The sequence below is a fragment of the Palaemon carinicauda genome, chromosome 20 (assembly GCF_036898095.1).
Source record: "Palaemon carinicauda isolate YSFRI2023 chromosome 20, ASM3689809v2, whole genome shotgun sequence".
In the NCBI taxonomy this organism is placed as follows: domain Eukaryota; kingdom Metazoa; phylum Arthropoda; class Malacostraca; order Decapoda; family Palaemonidae; genus Palaemon; species Palaemon carinicauda.
In genome coordinates this window covers 114461213-114482439 of record NC_090744.1, presented here as the reverse complement: position 1 = coordinate 114482439, position 21227 = coordinate 114461213, and the positions used below count along the sequence as shown (strand labels likewise).

The following is a 21227-nucleotide window of genomic DNA, read 5'->3' as shown; positions in this document are numbered from 1 at the left end:
GGACGCACTGACTGAAGGCTTCCTTCGGGTGTCTCATCTGTGGAGGTCAACGACCTCAGACACCCTTCCATCCTTGAGAAGAGTTTTGTCTTTGCCCAAGGACAGAGACTTAAACATCTGCTGTGCGGAGTAAATCGACTTCCGGTTTCACTCCTCCAAGGCGCTTTCTTCCAGACTCTGCAGGGCTCCAGCTCCCTTTTCTTTCAACCACGTCGGCCTAAGTTATCGGCTACGACAACTGGGACAAGGTGTCCAATTGCAGTTTCCTCCTGTCAGGAACAGATGGCACGGGAGACTCCCGGGGGGGCATAGTCCTAAAAGGAGTTCACGAACTCTAGGATTGCAGGTTTTTTCGCTGGGAGGATGCTTAAGGTTACTCATCCGAATGACAGCTTCCCGATGCCCATTCCCGCACAATCTCTGTGAGTAGCCAAGGATATCGCGCCTGCCGTCTCTGTCAGCGAATTCAGTGTCTCTGAACCTCTATGCCATAGCATCAGCAGAGTTGCCCGGTTGGGCAGAATGATCCATACCTTAGGCGAAGGTCTTCCTTAGGATCATCGACGGCTTCACCCCCGGCCCCCTCAGTCGATCCTTTCTTGTAAGGAAGGATCTGAGAGGGGACGTCCATAGTCGACCTCTCAGCCCTGATCAAGTTTGTCGAACAAACTTCGGCCAGCGTAGACCAGCAGAATCGATCAGACTGGTAACGAGGCGACAGGACTCCTTTAACCCTGGATCGGAAGGACGGGTACTTTCAGTTTCCATTCCATCCATCTTCCAGGGTGCTCGTCGAATTCAGCCTAAACTGCAAGTATTCCTGCTTATGATGCAGTGTGGCTATCCCGCCGTGGCATAGCAGGTTTGTTTCCCCAGAGAACTCTCCCTGCCTTCCTCTTGGCCGCTCAGGTGCAGACTTCCGCCTCCTCTGCTGTTTGGAGGGCTGGTCAACTCCGGTAGGCTCGGGTTTCGACCTGATTCAGCGCCGGGAAAAGCTTCCGAATGCTGACCATGAGTGTGGGCTCATGGTATTTTGCTTGGAGCCTTCTCTTCCTCTGCCTCAACATCTGGAGTATCTGGCCATGATATTGAGTCAACCGCCTTACCACGTTGGAAACCCCGCTTCTCGTCCGTCCAGCGAGGTTAAGCAACGTCGGTACTTGGATGGGTGACCACCTGGGGACGCCAGATTCTGTTACCACATCCTCCGAGCCTTCCTTTCGGTTCACCGTGGCAAGACTGAGGAGAGTCGCAGTACCTGTTCTCAGTCAAGCAGAGTTTTCAGCCCTACCTTGGAACGTTTCCTAGTTCTTCTTTCCTCATTGACCCGTTTATAGTCCGAACGGTCGCCTCAGGATAAGTTCCATGTGGGGCGATCCAAGTTCCGGTGGCTTCAGGCAATGTTTAACCGGACTCCCTGGCCCTATGGGACCAGCGGAACTATTAAACCTGCAATGGGTGTTGACCTATGGAGCCTCTTGATGGTAGTGGATATTCTCGTCCTTTCCCCACATTCTTGATGCGGTTCTCGGACTCGTCAAAGGAAAGGGGGGGGGGCATGTTCCGGTCCAGGCCTATGGTCAAGACCTGAAGGATACCTCTCCATCATTCAGGCAGGCTTAAGGGCCTTAGTCTGGCCCCTCTTCAGATCCTACCGCTCCTGCCAAGTCGCCCCGTTGCGTGTCGACTTCATGCTAACCAGCAGGGGACGCATTTTCACACCTTCACATCTTGCAGTAGAGATATCGGGATGATTGAGATTCTCTCAATTCCACCATCGGCTCTCTCATTCCAGGCAGGGGAATGTTTCTCTCAGACTATCCGAGCAGAGCCTCATAGAGAGAGTGTACCTAGGGGTCTTTGACCTTGGGTAACCAGCAAGTGCTGGTCTGGGGGACCTGATCGCGACAGCTTGGAACCTCAAGCTTCCGCTAGTTTTCCCCCCAGTCTCAGACCCCGAGACTCTGGCAAGATGCATTCCGGTGATGGTGGGACAACTTCGACGCCTGCGTCTTCCCTCCTTTTTGTCTGCGGACAATGGGTCTTAACAAAACCAGGTTGTCTGTCAACCTTTCAATGGGAGAGCTCCACTGGGACTATGTGCAGAACGGTTTCTGGACCCTCTGCTTCCCCTGACGGAACTCCCGGGAGAGCTTCTCCCACGGCGCAGACTACTCAAGCAACCACACTGCGACATCTCTCCCGAACCGGGGCGTCGCTTCGGCTTCATGCCTGGAGACACTACGCTTCCTCCTCTAGAAGAGACAACCCGCTACAGTCGCGGTACGGAGGTCGCGTCATCTGCGATAGTCATCCACAGGGGTCTCCCAGGCAAAGTGAAGAGTCTAAGGTGGTTGGTGCCGTGGGAGATATACTTCTTCCCGTGAGGCCTCTTCTCCAGCAATAACGGTCTTATTGCCTTTCGGCGGGAGGAAACTCCTTTCCGCTCTTGGCAATGAAGCCTGTCGCTCAGCCTTTCCCTGACCTTCAGGCTTAAAGGAATAACCTTTTCCTGCCCGCTGGATCTATCCTCGCTCATGCGAAGCTACGATCGTCCCTGCCCTAGTCGGAGGAAGACCTCCAACTTGGAGCATGGCTCGGACTTTTAGTCCTTTAAGAGATCTTCTCAAGACCCTTTTACGACAGGCCTCGGATTGTATTCCGCCCTGGGTCTTCTGCTCACTCTGGCCACGGCCAGTGTGTGAGCAATCTTCTTGGTCTCTTACTACTCCCCCCCTTTCTAAGGAAGAGGGGAAGGCAACATTCAGGCTCGCTCCTGAGTTGTTGGCTAGACTCAGAATCTGAGGGTCCCGACCCTTCGGTCCGATTCATTCAAGATTTTGAGTCTCCATTCTGTGTCTGATGTCCCAAGACCTTCTCTTTCTTGCCAGTACAGGAATCGAGAGGTTAGCGCTGGGAACAGCTGCAGTTTGGCCTCAGTTGCAGCCGATTTGGGAACACAAGGAGGACATGGGGGGAGAGTCACCAGTATACCTCTTCAGCCCGGACTCAAGGACATTCATCTCGACCTGTCTTCAGACCCTCCCCCGTCACGTCGCCCTACAGCACGATGTTGGATACATCGCAACGTCCCTCGCCTTCGAGTAATACTACTCTGTGACGCAGGTGCTACAAGCTGGAGTCTGGAAGCGTCTGATGACCTTCGCAGCCCGCTTCCTGCAGGGCGTGACCCACAGGAGTCTCGATACGTTTTCTATCGCTCTGTGGTGGCTACACAACAGCTGGTCTAACCTCAGGCTCCTTTTTGGACAGGTAGCAGAAGGTTGAGGGCATTGTTATCAGGTTTTAGTCTGCATGAACGAAAGAAGTATGTCTGGCCCTTACTTCTTTCTTCATCATCCCCTCTACGGGGAAGCAGCATCCTGGTCTCTGCATAGCTGACCTCGAACCTCTGCAGGTAAACCATGCTTCCTTGTGTTCCGAGTATTGAGTCAATACTGTCGCGTCCCCCATACCCTGACGAGGTGGTATTGGGAACGTCTTAACCCAGAGTTCCTTCTGGAACTCCAGGTCAACTGCCTAAGACGGGTCACACTTCTTCCTTCACACACAAGCTTACGTAGGCCACATGGTTCCTTGCGGTGCAAGGAACTTGTGAGGTGCAGGGACTCCTTTTCTCGAGTGCGACTCACTCGGATTCTGAGTCCCCGGGTAAAGCCAAAGCCAGTATGGCTGGGGACTTTCCACCCTTCCTAAGGGATAAGTCACCCTTTGTAAATAGCGTGGTTTGTATTTCGGTTACGGAACAAATGACAAATTCGAAGATAATTTGTATTTTTCCTAACCATACAAACCTTAGCTATTTACACATATTTGCCCGCCAGCCCTGTCCCCCAAGACAAGTCCTACCTCTAAGTGAAAGTGAGTATTCACCTGTGTGTGAGGGGGAGGAGGGGTAGCTAGCTACCACTCCCCTACCCCCCCCGCTAACTAGCGCGGGGGTAATACACCCTCGTTAAATTCTAATGGCTCGCCATTTCAGCTACGCTAAAAGTAATACCCTTTGTAAATAGCTAAGGTTTGTATGGTTAGGAAAAATACAAATTATCTTCGAATTTGTCATTTTTGAATATACTTACCCGGTGAATATATAAATTATAGGCCCTCCCTTCCTCCCTGATAGAGACCCAGCGGAATGAGAAGAACTGAGGCTGTTTACATGTATATGCGGTATCTGGCCGATAGTCGGCGCTGGTGGGCACACCTGCAACCTTCATGGCTATCGCTCGCGAGTTTTTGGAATCTGTCGAGCCGTCGGAGACGTCAGCTATTATATATTCACCGGGTAAGTATATTCAAAAATTTATTTTATAATCAAAATATCATGATTCTGGGAAAGGCACGCTGGTTTCGAGAAATAAGCTGCCATGGCGAAGGGCTGCACTCTCAGAATGCTTTTCTAGTTTATTTTTTATTTTATATATGTCTAATATCAGGCTATGCATACTTATGAGTTTGAATTGTATTTGAGCTCAATTTAGTATGGGTAGCTCCTTCGAAATTGTATGAAAATGCTGAGATTGGGGACTAGTTGTATCTGAACAAATCAAAACTAGAAAGCATAACCTTGAAGGGGTAATATACCCTTTTTTTCTCATGTTATTCATATAGAAAATTGTAATTATTGTAGTTATACTCCTGTAAATTGTTGAAACTTTGCTTATGAAATGCAATATTTTTCATATTCGATTTAAAATTTTTATCCTCCAGTTTATGTTTATTGATTTATATTTAGAAAGATAAGTGTGATGAAATTTTCCTGATACTCATGAGTATTTTTTTTCCAGGAAGTGACTCATCCTTCGGTTTAAATCAAAATCATGGGGGACCTCGGTCAGTGGTTCCAAAGCATACCCCCGCTAACCAGGACATGGTTCGGGGCCACAATTGGCATATCCCTATTAGCACGTTTTGGTCTGCTAAATCCACACTGGCTAATCTTGCAGTATGAACCTCTTATGCATAACTTTCAGGTCAGTGGTTTGTCTTGTTGATATTTTTAAATGTAATTCCATGGTATATATGTAATGATTAGAATAGTAATATTACATGTTTAAAACAAATGACGTAATATGTCATGTTGGTTGGAAGAGCTGGCCGTGAGATTTGCTATGGTCAACTCAAATTGTGTACAGGATGTAAGATGCTGAGTTGTCATTCTTTCTTAGTGTCAACACATTAACTCTTCGTGTGAAAGTTTGTGACGTCACCGGATGCAGGTGTCTTCCGATTCCGTCACTTATCCAAATTAAAGCAAGTGTACGATTTTTGGGATATCAGTAATTTGTTCAGTTCTTGTCTAAACTTCACCAGAATTGGTCATGTGGACCAACACAGCTTCCTCCAGTGATGGAGATGTTTAACTCAGTTGTTTATATACAATAAAACTTAAAAAACCACCAAGATGTGTTCAATAAACCATCTAAATACATCTGAAAACAACTCATACTCAAATGTGTGCTTAAGACAGTAGCACACCAATAAATGGTGGCAGCGCTTAAACTCAAAGACAGCGGTTATACTCTAAGAATTAGAGAAATATCTTCAAGACTTCAAAAATAAATAGCTGTAAAACCAGAGATATATCTTCAAGACTTCAACATAAAAGCTGTAATACCTGATAAAGATCTTCAAGAACTCAGAACTATCTACAAATATCTACAATTTTGACTGAGTCCAACGAAAATGCTAACACCAACATATGTTAGTATACAAATAGAATCTTCAATCAACATCCTAGGAAACCCAAGGACTGGCATTCAACTATTGCAAAACATATCCAGGAAGACCTACATTCTACAAGAAACTAGAACGAGACATCGCTAACAAAACATCAAGAGAGAGAGAGAGAGAGACGACTCGACTACATATAAAGCTAAGTACAAAGATTTTGTATTCATTTCAGTTTGTGCAGTGAAGTGTAGTTGTCACAAGTCGTTAGTCAAATATTACTGGGGTGAGTGAATTCCTAAACTTTGTTATAAGAAACTCCGAATTCTCATTTAGAATTTTTCTTTCTTTGTGCTAATTCCTTTTTCTTTCATAAACTCTTGGGGGGAAATGTATTGGGATTAGTAACATTGTTGGGGGAATTTTATTATACATATGCGTTTACGCAGTGGGCGTCTGTACTCATATAGATATTTTGATAGGATTGAAAGGGGTCAAAGAGATAGAAAAAAAAAGAATACAGCAGTCATGGCTCCTCCTGTCAGCCCTACCCCTGGACCTAGTGGTGTAGGCCAGGCTAATCCTCCTCCAATTGTGACGCTTGTAAATGCCAGGTCAGCAATCCTTCCTTTTCAAGGCCGTGTCAACGGGTTCTTGCCACAAAATGTGGAGTCATGGATTTCATCCGTTGATGCCCATTTAAATGCCAAACAAATCGTAGATCCTTTTGTACAATTACAAGAAGCTAAAAGTTTTATAGATTTTTCTAAGGGGGATGCGAGTGCGTATTTAAGAGGTGTTTCATTTCAGGAAGCAGTTACTTGGGATGATTTCAAAGTTAGGTTACGCGCGATCTATGGGGGTGAAGAAGCTTTGGATGTGGTGTTAACGTTACGAAATACACTTAATCAAGCCACTATGAATCGGCTTAATGTTGTTGAGAGAGCAGCTCTCATAGCTGATAGGCTTAACGAATATCAGGACATTTTAGGTAATTCCACTTGGGTTACTAACGATAATATCTCCGTGAAAGATTTTTTACGATTAATGTATTTAACTTGCATGACACTTATGTTGCCTGAAGCTTTAGTGCGGTGCTTTGATAAGAAGTTAATGCCTGCAAGTACGGAATTGGATGTCTATAAACAGATAAAGAAGCACATGTCCAAGTGTCCAGATCTCGATCCCGTGTTAACTCAAGTTTTTGCTAAGAATGAAACAAAACCACAAACAGTGAACGTAATTAATAATCCAGTAGCGGGAGTGACGTGTTACAACTGCAAACGTCAAGGTCACATAAGCGCAGACTGTAGAACGAAATTTTGTTCAGTTCACAACACAGGATCACATTCTTATAGTCAATGTTACGCGCGTAAGACACAACAATATCCTAGAAATACACAGTCAATTCCACAGTCAGTTCCATATGGAAATAAAAAGAAAAATCCTCATTTTAACAATAAGAAGAAACAACAAAATGTCAATGCAGTTCAGAGTCCGAAACAAACAAACACTTCTTCAAATATCGCTGAGCCTGGGCCGTCAAACCAGACCTCGCAAAGTCAGCCTAATTTTCAGAATGTGCAGAACAAAGCAAATACCACATAGTTAACTCTAGAGGGGAAGAGAGTGATGTTGGGTCAAGGTCATTTATGTCAACATCAATAGTATTGAATAATCAATTTAATGTTTTATCAGATAAATGTGAGACAATAGATTTTCCTATGAAACACACGGCCGAATTAAGTAAAACAGTGCATGCTCCCGTAGATTTGCAACGAATTCATACAATAATAAGCCAAAATGAGTTACGGCCAACCTTATATGCTGTAAATTTAGAACACAAATCCTTTACGTTATTTTTTGACTCTGGTAGTCCACGTAATATTATGGATTTGAAGACGCATCATTTGTTGTTTTCGAACTTTCCGATTGAAAAATCAGGAATCAGACTTTCAGGTATAGGAAATAATGAATTAAACGTCATAGGCATAACTCATATTCAGTTCAGAGTCGGTAATCGCACGTTTGCCGATACATTTGTTGTTGTGAAAAACATTAATATGTATCCAGCTGTAATTATAGGATACCCATCTATGGGAAATCAAAACATTATCTTAGCTCCTGCAAAGCACGGCGTGTATATCAAAGGGAAATTCTATAAGTCTTCTAATACTTTAAAGTCTGTTTTGGATAATAAGGAGACGACAAATGTAACCGTAACGTACGTTGAAGAACCAATAACTTGTCTCACTAATAAAGAAATAATACACGCGACCCAGCAGAATTCTCGTTCACCCGTAATATCATCTTGCACGCAATATATCGAACCAAACATACCTTCGAATTTAATAGTGCAAATAAAGAAAACACTACCGGGATCTGAAATATTAATCCTTTCCGATACTTTGAAAACCAACGGATTGTCTGTCACACAAGCTATTTATACAGTAGGCTCACATCAGCAATGTAATATCGAAGTCTGTAATCATTTAAATAACACTTTAGTAATTCACAAAAATCAACATATCTTGGATGTAGAAGTTTATAAACATCGTATTCTTACCGTTGCTGAAATCAATCACTCTCAATCAGTTGCGGATGAATCCCTTTTACGATCTATTAAAAATAAAATCAGTAAGGACATTCAAGACGAAGAAATTCAGCAGAAAATTTTTGAACTTTTAAATAAATATACAGATGTCTTTTCCACTACGGATGGATCCTTAGGGAAAACAGATGTGATCGAGCATCAAATAAGGTTAAAAGACAAACAGAAAATTATATATGTACCCTCGTACAGACTCCCTATGAAATTCCAGAATGAAATAAATGATGAAGTAGGTAAAATGTTAGAGGAAGGAGTCATTAGAAAATCAAATAGCCCTTATAATTTTCCTTTAATAGTTGTACCGAAAAAAGATCGAACATGGCGTATCTGTGTCGACTTTCGTCGTCTAAACGAGGAAACGATCCCTGATCGATTCCCAGTGCCATGTACTGACGATATTTTGTCTTTGTTAGGTCAGAATAAATATTTTACCAGTTTGGACTTACTTAAAGGCTTTCACCAGATATCATTAGAAGAAGATAGTATCCCATACACAGCCTTCAGCACAGCCAGGGGACATTATGAATTTTTACGGATGCCTTTTGGTTTACGTTGTGCTCCTATAACATTTACAAGAATGATTAACATAGTGTTTGGAGACTTGTTAGGGGATATATTGCATGCCTATATGGATGATCTTGTAATCTTTTCCAACACCTTAGAAGAACATCTACGTAAGTTAGAACTAGTACTACAGAGATTAAGACAACATAACTTAAGGGTAAAGATTAGTAAGTGTGAATTTTTCAAAACAGAATTAGTATATTTGGGTTTCATGGTGTCAAGCCAAGGTCTTAAAGTAGTCCATGATAAGGTGTCGGCTATACGTAATTTTCCCATACCTACTAATGTCAAGGGAATACAGCAATTTCTGGGTTGTAGTGGATATTACAGGCGTTTTATACGCAACTATTCAATAATAGCCGCTCCTTTAACTGATCTTACGAAGAAGGGCGTAGATTTCATATGGTCTGAGCAACATCAACAGGCGTTTAATACTTTGAAAGATGAACTGTGTAGTTCTCCTATCTTAAAATTTCCTGACTTCGGTAAGGAATTCTTCATTGCAACAGACGCCTCAGACTTAGGAGTGGGAGGGGTATTGCTTCAGCAATATGATAAACAGTTTTTCCCGATAGCTTTCTATTCTCGAAAATTGAGAACTTCCGAAAGTAAATATGCAGTAATAGACAAGGAAGGACTAGCTATTGTTAATTCGCTAGTGCATTTTAAGTTCATAATTTACGGTTATCCCGTTAAGGTTCTTACTGACCATAAACCACTAACAGAGTTCTTTAAAGGCTTCAATCACAGCCCTAAACGAACTCGGTGGCATTTAATCATTCAAGATTTTGGCGCAAGAATCGGGTATTTACCTGGGAAAGCAAATATCATTGCGGATGCATTATCACGCAACCCCGTGTCATCTTGTACGGAGTCTTTAGCTGAATTAATAGATATATCAACATCCATGCCTATTGTAAAAACAATATCTGAACAAGAAGATTTAGGCTGGAGTGCTGAATTGTTACAGACTGAGCAAAGAAAAGATCAGAAAATAGAAACAATTATAAATGCTTTGAAAGGCAATCATAAAGAAAAAGAATATATAAAGTATAAGCAGCAGAATTATGTAATCAAAGATAATATTCTGTGTAGGACTGTGACAAGGAAAACCCGCAATACACCACATGTAACTAACGACCAGGTAGTAGTACCAAACTCACTTGTTTCCACTGTCCTGAATTGGTTGCATTCAAATCCATTACATGGACACCCTGGGTTCTCATTAATGTCACAGAAAGCCAAATCATTGTTTTATTGGCATACAATGCTTACAGATATAAAAAGACACATAGCTAATTGTCGCACATGTCAGGAAAACAAAGGGCATACGAAAACACCTGTTAGCTTAGGAACTTATCCTGTTCCCAATCAACCCTTTGAAAGAATACATTTAGATTTGTTAACAGGATTTTACGAGTCAGACAGAGGGAATAAGCACCTCTTAGTAATTATAGATGCTTTAACTCGATATACAGAACTAATAGCGCTTAAAACTAAAACTGCGATTGAATGCGCTAGGAAGTTTTACGAGTGTTACATTTGTAAACATGGAATTCCACACATGATAATCTCAGACTCGGGTGGTGAATTTAATAATCACTTTCTTACCTCATTGTGTGAATTCCTCAAAATAAAGAAGATCAATACCATGATATATCACCCAGAGTCGAATGGGCTAGTGGAAAGAGCAAATAGGAAGATATTAAATATATTAAGGGTAACACTAGGGGGATCAGACCCCAACTGGGATATTGCAATACCGGCGGCACTGAGTACTCTGAATCATTCATATCATATATCAATTAAAATGTCACCGCATGAAGCATTGTATGGTACCCCAGTTAGAACACCTTTCCATGTATTAACGCCTACAACTAATCTATCAAATCCTTTAAAAGAATGTATAAATGCAAGTATAAGTCGATATGATATCCTTCGAAAGAATTTAGAAGAATCACAAATCATAATGAAAAGGAATCATGATAAAATAGCGAAACCAACTAAAACATATACCGTGGGTGATAACATCTATATTCAAATCAATGTCAGAAAAGGGCTCAACTATAAACTAACACCTAAGTTTGAAGGCCCATTTAACATTTTGGAAATATTAACGGCCAATAGGTTTAGAATTCAAAATGTAGCCCAACCCACGGATGAGAGAATAGTACCATTGTCTCACATAAGAAATTAAAAAGAAGTGAGGAAAAATTTTAATTTCAATTTAAAAGTTTTCTTTTTAATACAGGAGTAATTACATATGTTTTTTCTCGTTACAGGTTTCCAAGATGAATTTTTTGTTGTTGGGAGTGATATTGTTCGCTCAGACATTTTTTTCGTATGGGATGAGTTCTAAGACTAAGAATATATATTTTAAATATGGAAATATAGTTGAAAGACAAGAAGACATTTTTATTACATCAACCAACGTAATTGTCGAAGTGCATATGCAAGCAATTTTTCTTCAAGAGAATGATGTCACTAGCTTAAGAACCGCCATTTCAAGGTTTTCTGCATCATTGGATGAGTTGCATAGGAGACATTTTCATTTGACTACTAAGAGTTTGCTTAGCTCAACATTAAAAATTGCAGAGATGCTATCTGATGACTTAAAGAATAAGACTGGAGAGACAGGATCTTTGGCTTATGACCTTTTGATGTGGACTGTAGGACACGAACAAAAAGAAAGACGGAATCCGTTCATTTATGCTGCATTAAGCATCTTTGGGTCTGTTGCAAGTTTAGGTTTAGGACTTTCCAATCGTCTTAAAATTAGTAATCAAAATAAGAAAATTGAGTTCTTGACTCATAAAGATGAATTGATTATGTCAGAACTAAGGGATCAGTTAGCTTCAATCAATAAAATTATGGATTTGTTAAATGAACATTCAGATAATATCGTTCAAATTATGGAAGTACAGGATTTGTTAGCAACATTAACGTATTATGATTCAAAGATAGATCACATACATAACAGAATTGCACATTTCATTGAGAAATCCAAGGATTATGTAGAAGCTATCACGTTAGCAACTAAAGGTGTATTGTCGCCCCATTTGTTGCCTATACGTTACTTAAAATTAGTTCTGGAGAACACTAGGGATAAACTAGGCTATGTTCCTTTGTTAGACGAACATAGGTTAGAATTTTATTACAGCCTAATTACAGTAAACGTAGATAATAACAAGATTAGGATTACAATTCCCTTTGATTCTTCTGATGCCTGGCAATCTTACAGGATATCACCATTTCCGACTTTCATGACGAATCACTCAAATCCAGTAATATCCAGTTTGACAGGACACGTATTGATTTCCCCAGACAAGGAAACATATACGGTCATTAAAGACTTAAATCAATTAACTCACTGTTCAGACGCAATGGATAGAAAAATATGTACAGCTGACTCATTTGAATTCCGTAAAAACTTGATGGATTCATGCGAGTTAGGTATAGTGCTAGACGGTGCTCTCTCCCATACAAGTGAAAATTGTCTGGATAAGCTTTATCCCTTTGACAATAAAGAATTCAATTGCAGACTAAATAATGGCTCGTGGATACGATACGACAAGGACGGCTTCAATATATCATGCCCTGACGGATCCACATCCCACAACCACATCTTCGTCGCAGCAGATGGCTGTATCGGGACTTCCCCGAATTCCATGGTGACTGGCCTACGGACAATCATCAGAGAACGTGCTTACTTCGCGAATTTCACGTGGACCTCTACAACGCCCGCACTTCCTCTCCCCTATAAAGGAAGTGTGGCGAAACACTTAATGAAACTTACCGAAAAGGACCACCTGTCGCCGACTTACAAAGAGATTCTTCACCCCATAATACTGGCTAGTTTGTGTTTCACGGTGATGATATTTATCGCCGTGAACATCCTTGTTTGGCGTAGGTTACGGCACAGCAAGCAGCTACAAAGGAATGAGTTGCATAGCCCTGACAATACCCCCTATTTAATCCAGTTCAAAGCTGTATGAGTGGCCACCTCATTCGCTAAGGGAGTAATTTGTCGGATTGATGTTTGTATGAAAAGCTGATTAGTACGCTAGTAATATGTAATTAAAGAAATTCTCTACATTTGCATTGTTAAAAATACATTTAAAATAACATTTAAAAAAATAAATAAAATAAAAAAGGATATAAATCATTTTTTCTCTCGGCATCTAATAAAAAATATATAAGCCGGAATGTTAAAAAAGAAAAGAGAAAAAAAAAAAAAGAAAAATATATAAGATATATAACAGAATCTATGGGCATCTAATAAAATGTATCAGCCCTATATATAAATATATATATATGTACGAAACCGTGGTACGTGTACGTACCAGGAATTCGTATTTGTGCACTGAATGTTGAGTATCTTGTTTCTGACAAAGGTAACAATTATTCTTTATCAAGTTACCGAATCATTTGTAAGTCAGAATTTGTTTTGTTTTTTGGTACCATGTAATCATTTGCTAGCAATGTACCATATGTATGATCTTGGTTTTATCATGCATTTTTCTTTTTGCTTTGGTAATATCTTTTTTTGTATGCATTATTGTTATTAGTTTTGGTGTGCCTGTTTGGACATTCGTCCTCAGTTGGATATAGCTAGTTTTGGACAATGAATGATACGTATGTCCAGTCACACCTAATAACCATGTTTCGGCTTGTTGTTAAATTTTTGTAAAAAAAAAATTGAGATAGCTGGCCGAGCATATGTAATGATTAGAATAGTAATATTACATGTTTAAAACAAATGACGTAATATGTCATGTTGGTTGGAAGAGCTGGCCGTGAGATTTGCTATGGTCAACTCAAATTGTGTACAGGATGTAAGATGCTGAGTTGTCATTCTTTCTTAGTGTCAACACATTAACTCTTCGTGTGAAAGTTTGTGACGTCACCGGATGCAGGTGTCTTCCGATTCCGTCACTTATCCAAATTAAAGCAAGTGTACGATTTTTGGGATATCAGTAATTTGTTCAGTTCTTGTCTAAACTTCACCAGAATTGGTCATGTGGACCAACACAGCTTCCTCCAGTGATGGAGATGTTTAACTCAGTTGTTTATATACAATAAAACTTAAAAAACCACCAAGATATGTTCAATAAACCATCTAAATACATCTGAAAACAACTCATACTCAAATGTGTGCTTAAGACAGTAGCACACCAATATATATATGATTGCTCATACTGTAATAGTTTTTAACCCTTTTACCCCCAGGCTATTTGGAAATTTCCAACCTTTAACCCCCATGGGGTGACTTTCTCCCCAACACATTTTGCAGTATATTTTTATTTAAATTGCTCTAACAGCCTTAATTTTTGTCATAGAGAGGTCAGGTTGGTCTCATTCTCTTGGAAAATGCCTGAATTTTTTCAAAAAATTATCAAAAATATGATAAAAAAAATTTTATAGCATTTTTTTGCAAGGACGTACCGGTACGTCCATGGGGGTAAAGGGATGAGTTTTGTGAAACGTACCAGTACGTCCTTTGGGGGTAAAAGGGTTAAGCTTGCAATTCAAGTGGTGGCAGTTCATTGACGATTCATAGACGACTTGTTTGTTTTCGTTTCAGATATGGAGGGCACTCACATCAGTCTTTTACTATCCTCTGGTTCCACCGTACGGGTTTCACTTCCTCATAAATTGTTACTTCTTGTATAACTACTCACTTAGATTGGAGACAGGTGAGACAAAAATATGTGTAGTTTTACAGTCTATGATGATGATTGAAATAGAACTTTTGATGTCTATTAGTGATAGATATACGGTAATGTATTTAGAGGATTGTGACTCCTTATTTCGTTCATTGTACTTATCCTATGAATGGTTTGATAGCCTTTTTCATTTTAATATTTTTACGTAGGGACAAAGTATTTGTGGGCTAACAGTGTTAAATAATAGCTTTTGTTTGTATTCCATTCTCTTTTTGGGGTTACATACTTTGTTTTAACGAAAGAACTATGTGATCCTTTTCCAAGATGGGAAGGTCATGCAATAACAGACAGATGAGTTGGTTATGCACAAACACTTTTAGCTCAAACATTAAATAAGTAATGGTTTTGGTTAAATTTTTTGGTTATTCTCCTGAGAAAGTTCATTGGTAGTGTTCAGTGAGAATTTTACTGGGTTATGATGACCCTTTAAACAAAATATAGTACATATGCTTTTCAAGTAAGATCAACTGCTATTGAAAAAATTAATAGAAAACTTTAAAATACATTAGTAGTCTAGAGTAAGCACATCTTGTTAATGTAACTTTGCTGACCATGCTAGCTCTTTCCCTCTCCAATATGTACAGTAATTTTCATTGTTATCCATCTAACTGTGGTGTTTTATTGCAGGTCTGTTCAATGGCCGTCCAGCAGATTATCTGTTCATGTTACTCTTCAACTGGATATGCTTTGTTATCGTAGCCCTTCTCATCAATTCACCGTTCCTTATGGACTTCATGATCATGTCCGTGTTGTATGTATGGTGTCAGGTCAACAAGGACACGATAGTTTCCTTCTGGTTTGGAACGCAGTTCAAGGCCATGTACCTCCCCTGGGTTCTATTGCTTTTCAACTTCATCACTACTGGAGGGTGAGTTTTGCTCAGGTTGAAGCATTTATGGTATTTATTTTATAAAGAAATATTGTTTCTAAGTGGGGTATGGTTTTCAGTTTTACTTTAATGTTATATTTTTAGATGTTTATTATACAATTAGTAGTGAGGGCTTTGGAAGTGATAGAAGGAAAATTTACTTCAATTCATGAAGGGCCCACCAGCAAATTTTAAGGATTTACTGATATGCTCTTGAAAATATTTTAGAATGTTTCAGATATATTGGTCTTAACCTCATTGTACAATATACTCAATGGAATGGTTTCCTATACATGACTGCCTGTAAATAGGTTTTTCATGTAGGGAATCATTGAGAAACAACAAGCATACAATGAAATGTAGGTTCATGAATGTTGAAACAATTCCCTGGAAAGACAGTAATTATTTCTTAAGGCAGCAAAGATGGGTGAGATACAGAGAAAGTGGGGGAGAATTATGTGTGGCATGATATGGGTGCACTGGTTGAGGGGTTGCTGAATAATATGGTATGCTGAGGCTGGAAAATAAACTGAAATAGTTTGGGCTTGATGTGAGAAGTGTGAGAAAGTGATTGATGCAGAAGCAGGAGAAAGAAGGCTGTGAAAGCTACAGAGAATGGGCTTGTGTGAAAACTTAGTCTAGACTAGAACTCAAGCAACATATTTAGAGTTACCTCATTACAATTTGCTGTGGCCTATTAGTAACGTCTGCCTGGTGATCACTAGACTGGGGTTCGAGTCCCGCTCAAACTCATTACTTCCTTTAGTGTCTGCAACCTCACCTTATGAGGTAAGGATGGGTGGGTTTGGGGTAGCCTGTAGGTCTACATGCAGAGTCATCAGCACCCATTGCCTGGCCCTCCTTGGTTCTAGCTTGGGTGGAGAAGGAGCTTGTGCACTGATCATATGTATATTGGTCAGTCTCTAGGGCATTATCCTGCTAGCTAGGGGAATGTCATTGTCCTTTGCCTCTGCTATTCATGAGCAGCATTTAAACCTGGAAAGGGAGAGACTTGTGTTAGAATATTTTTTATGATTAAGATTAAGATCTGTTACACCATGATGACCAAAGGGTGATGTTTATAATGAATTATTGCAAAACGATCTTTAGAATTTATTCATTAATGTCAATGGGCATTAAAATTACATTTCATTAGTATAGATCATAATGAGCTAAAGGAATTGTTTTATGTTATTTTTTTCAGCATAAATGATTTGATTGGCATCCTAGTTGGTCATCTATACTTCTTCCTGAACTTCAAGTATCCTCAGGACTTCGGAGGGGCAAGATTACTTCACACACCACAGTTTCTGTGAGTTTCTCTCCTCTTTTGGGCTAATTTGCCTTGGAAATCCCATGAGTGCTCGTTCTACTTTTTTATCTCGTTTTACCTACATCCTCCAAGTTTTTCAAACTTTAACTTCATATAACACTTTAGTTAGTCACAGTGTTTCTTATAGATCGAATTTATGATTATAAATATTATAAGTTATTAGATATGAAAGCTCATGTACCATATATGAAAACTGGTGACTAAGTAAATAGTCTTATAATTATGATGTAAGAAAGCAAAGACATTGGAACATTAGTAGACTCGCAATGGGAAATGCTGTGAAGATCTGGAAAAATGAGAATTTTGGTTTCCTTACTGATTTTATGATCCCAAAATTGCAGTGCTTATTGTCATTACTATTAATCCATTTTCAGTTTGTGGTAGTAATTCGGTAATAAAATTAACGTATCAGTAGTGCTATAGTAATATTCATGATCAAAGACAAATGTTTTGTCTGTGAAGAATGATTAAATAGCTGCAACCGTTACAAATATATCACAGTACAAGGACACTTCGCTGTAAAATGTATATGCTTTGTCATGTATAGATTAAAAAAAAGAATGAGAGAGAGAGAGAGAGAGAGAGAGAGAGAGAGAGAGAGAGAGAGAGAGAGAGAGAGAGAAGGGTCGTTATGAATATTGACACCTGTCGTTCAATGTTTAAATGAGGCCATTACAAATTCGGTAGTTTACCTTATTTTTATTTTTTTCTTTATCTTAAACCTTTGTTTGTTCCAACACGAATACTTACCTCGAACTACTTTCTTAGGAGTTACCTGTAATCTCCTCTCTACCGACCAGAGTTTTGTGTAGGATACCCTAAAACCCGTTTTCTATGGAGGGCTATCTCGGGCGTTAGAGAACGTGCCCCAAGGGTAGCTTTTGCGCTAAGTCGAGGTCCGCCTGGGTCGTGATCGACCAGTAAGTTCTCTGGTTGCGACGTGTCACCACGTCGCTCTCGTTCTTTCTCGAACCTTTGTGTGCGCCGCGTGTGTCCCACGTGTTTACCGCGTGGTAACTTGTGCTCATCCCTTGTGTTCCTGTGTGTTCACTACCCTTCCTTGGGCTTCCCAAGTGTATTCCTTTGATTCCCTGCGTTCCTGTGTCTCGTGTTTGTGCGTTATGGAGCAGATCCGCCGTTGTCCTGGGCCTAGAGCCGGAAAATCGTGTGGAGCGTTCCTCTCCAAGCCTGAAGTGGACCCTCACTCCCTTTGCTCTTCCTGTAGGGGCAAAGTTTGTTCGTCTTCGGATACGTGCCTCGAGTGTGTTGGTTGGAGTGATATTCAGTGGGTGCGTTACGGCACGAAGAAGAAGAAAGCGTCGAAGCGTTCACCCAGGAAAGCTAGTGTTTCTTCGCCGCTACCTTCGCCCAGTGAACGATCTGACGGGGCTTCTGTCTCTCCTTCCCCTACCCAGAGTAGGGGACGAGGTAAGTCCATCGTGGGGAAAGAACCGAGTGTTCTTCCCCAGGAGTCTGGTGAATGTGAAGTGGGGGTTGCGGGGCCTTCTCGGGCTAGTGAGGAGGCCGGTAGTGCTGTGTCAGGGAGCTCTGGAGACTCGGCCCTTGTGCTTGGGGGGCACGTTTCCTCCGATGACCCCTTGTGGGGTAGCAATGTTGTTTCTGTGTCTTCGCCCCCTTCGTGGGCCTGTGTTTCAGGTTCTTCGCCAGGCGGCGACAACCAGGGTAAGTTAGGTTCCGCAGGGAGTGATGCCTTCGGTTGGAAGCTTCCTAAGACACCAGGTAGGTCCCCTATGCGGATGGAAGAGGGCCTGGATTCCTGGTTCCCTAGTGTTGGGCGCCAACCCTCGTTTCCAACCCCTCTCACGGAAGTCCCTGAAGCCTTCCTGCAACCCTCTACCTCGGGTACACAACGAGTCGCGAAGTCCCCCACGGTCCCCGCTCCCGCCCGCCGTACGGTAGGTACAGTGACGTCGGGCTCTTCGGAGGAGTCTTTCTCGTCGGGAGAAGAAGCCAGAAGGAGACATCGGCGTCGGAGGGAGCGGTCCAGGAGCAGGCGTTCCCGCTCAAGATCACGTTCCAGGTACAGCAGGAGGCGCTCCCGTTCTCCACGAAGGAAACACAGGAGGAGTAGGTCACCCGATGGCGATTGGGTTTTCGTACCCCGTGAGTCGGAGATACAGTGTTCCCCGGACCGGCGGTCCAGGGAGTTCTTGCCAAGGAGACCATCCTCCAAGCATAGTTATGACCCTCGCAGGGAGAAACGCGAGAAGGACTCGGCAGGAAGGCGTAAGACCGCGAAGCCGCCGGTTCACCCCGCCCAGCGGGGGGAACCGCGCTTCTTTACGGGCAGCCTGGCCGAACCAGCCCAGCTGGTGCGGCCCTCGGACTTTAAGGAACGGTTCCCGCTGTCGGGTCAGCCCACGGGAGCCGCGTCCTCGTCCTCCAGGGAACTGGATCGGACGCTAGTCCTCGCCGGTTCGGCGATGCCTGTCCTAACCCCCGCCCGTGGTGTGGAGACCTCCGCCGGGGAGGACCAGTACCTCTGCAGGGGAGTTCCTGTTGTGCCAGGACCAAGGCGCCCGGTGGGGGTGCCCGGTGACCCGGCTCCCCGGGCTCAAGCCGAAGCTTCGGCCGACGGTAGAGAGGGTTCCCCGACGGAGGACTCGGCCTATAGAAGAGTGATTGGTCTAATCAGGAGGCATCACAAGATTGAAGAACCAGCAGCTACCGACGAGGACTATTGGAGGTCCAGCCTTATCCAGCTGATGCAGGACCCTGCCCAGCCAAAAACCTCCCTGGCTCTTCCTGTAGCCCGGGATCTCGTCCTGGGACAGGAGCACGTGGATAGAGTGGTGGCAGGTAATGCCGAAGCCCCCAAGACTCAGAGCTCTTCTAAGTTACTCCAGGGGCTCAAAACGCAGAGCAAGGTCTATGTACCAGAAAGACGGCGGCCAGGAGCCTGCAAAGTAGAACCTTCTCTCGACATCCATGTTGGAGAAGGGCGCCATGGAGGAGATCCTACACCCAGGTCCAGGTTTCTACAGTCGTCTGTTCCTGGTGGAAAAAGCGACAGGGGGGTGGAGGCCGGTTATAGATCTGTCGGCCCTCAACAAATTCATAAGGAAGACAGGCTTAAAATGGACACCCCGAAGTCAGTCATGCTGTCCTTGAGGGAGAAAGATTACATGATGACCATAGACCTCAAGGACGCTTACTTCCAAATTCCGGTCCACCCCTCGAGTCGAAAGTTTCTCCCGGTGAAATGGGGTACCCAGATCCTGCAATTCAAGACCCTTTGCTTCGGATTGTCAACAGCGCCCCAGGTATTCACGAGAGTCTTCATGACAGTCTCAGTGTGGGCTCACGAATGAGGCATTCGCCTCATCCGGTACCTGGACGACTGGTTGCTTCTTTCCTCCTCGAAGGACGTCTTGAAAGAGCAAGGGATGAAACTTCTCCAGTTTTGCAAGGATCTGGGTATCGTGATCAACCCGGAAAAATCGAACCTATCCCCCTCCACCAGAATGACATATTTGGGGATGACACTAGATACCCTTCTGGGAAAAGCTTTTCCTTCGGAAGACAGAATAAGCAATCTGAGGGATATCCTTCGTCCGTTCCTGTCGGGGCAACCCAGGAGAGCGAAGGACTGGCAAAGACTAATAGGGCATCTGGTGTCGTTGGAGAAACTGGTTCCCCAGGGGAGAATCAGGCTCAGAGCCATCCAGTGGAACCTGAAGAACCTCTGGTGCCAACTGGACTCGCAACAAGAACTAATCCCAGTCCTACCAAACACAATGCCCTCCCTGGAATGGTGGCATCGCCGATCGAACTCGCTCAAGGGGATGCCCTTCGCGAACGACCCTCCCGAGTTACTTCTGTTCACAGACGCCTCCAACCAGGGATGGGGAGCCCATCTCCTCGACGAGACAGCGAGAGGAACCTGGATGGACGGGGAAAAGAGCCTACACATCAATGTCCTAGAGTTGAAGGCAGTCCAGAAAGCTTGCCTACACTTCGTAGATCTACTAAGGGGAAACACTGTGGCGTTGATGTGCGACAACGCCACAGTGGTAGCGTACATAAAGAAACAAGGAGGGCTGAAGTCAAGGGAATTGTGCGATCTCGCCCTAGAGATTCTAGATTGGGCAGAAACGAACCAGGTTGTGTTATTAGCAGGGTTCATCCCGGGGAAAAAGAACGTGCTGGCCGACGGTCTCAGCAGGATGGGTCAAATAGTAGGGACAGAATGATCCCTCCTTCCAGAAGTAGCCAAGCTCATCATCCAACGTTGGGGTTCCCCGGTGTTGGACCTCTTTGCAACCAAACTGAACGCGCAACTTCCCGTGTATTGTTCTCCTGTCCCAGACCCGAAGGCAGCCTTGGAGGATGCCTTTCAGCACAGGTGGGACAACCTAGACGTGTACGCTTTTCCCCCCTTCACGTTGATAAGGCAAGTACTCAACAGAGTAA

The 21227-nt window shown here is 42.7% G+C and overlaps 1 protein-coding gene and 1 long non-coding RNA gene across 4 annotated transcripts in view; both read left to right on the top strand.

Annotated features, from left to right (window-relative positions):
* Positions 1 to 21227, top strand: part of Der-1 (derlin-1) — a 93699-nt gene that overhangs the window by 36272 nt on the left and 36200 nt on the right. For 2 of the 3 annotated variants that reach the window (XR_011039078.1, XM_068344185.1), the window contains exons 2-5: positions 4809 to 4994; positions 14451 to 14562; positions 15220 to 15460; positions 16665 to 16772. Coding sequence is in view for 2 of the 3 variants with exons in the window: in XM_068344185.1 (XP_068200286.1) it covers positions 4842 to 4994; positions 14451 to 14562; positions 15220 to 15460; positions 16665 to 16772 (614 nt within the window). In the remaining variant the exon portion in view is untranslated. The remainder of the gene's footprint in view (positions 1 to 4808; positions 4995 to 14450; positions 14563 to 15219; positions 15461 to 16664; positions 16773 to 21227) is intronic. The other variant, XM_068344186.1, reaches the window with a different exon arrangement.
* Positions 5916 to 12698, top strand: LOC137659617 (uncharacterized). Its single transcript, XR_011047599.1, has 2 exons — positions 5916 to 5977; positions 12408 to 12698. It is a non-coding gene; the product is annotated as an uncharacterized lncRNA (long non-coding RNA).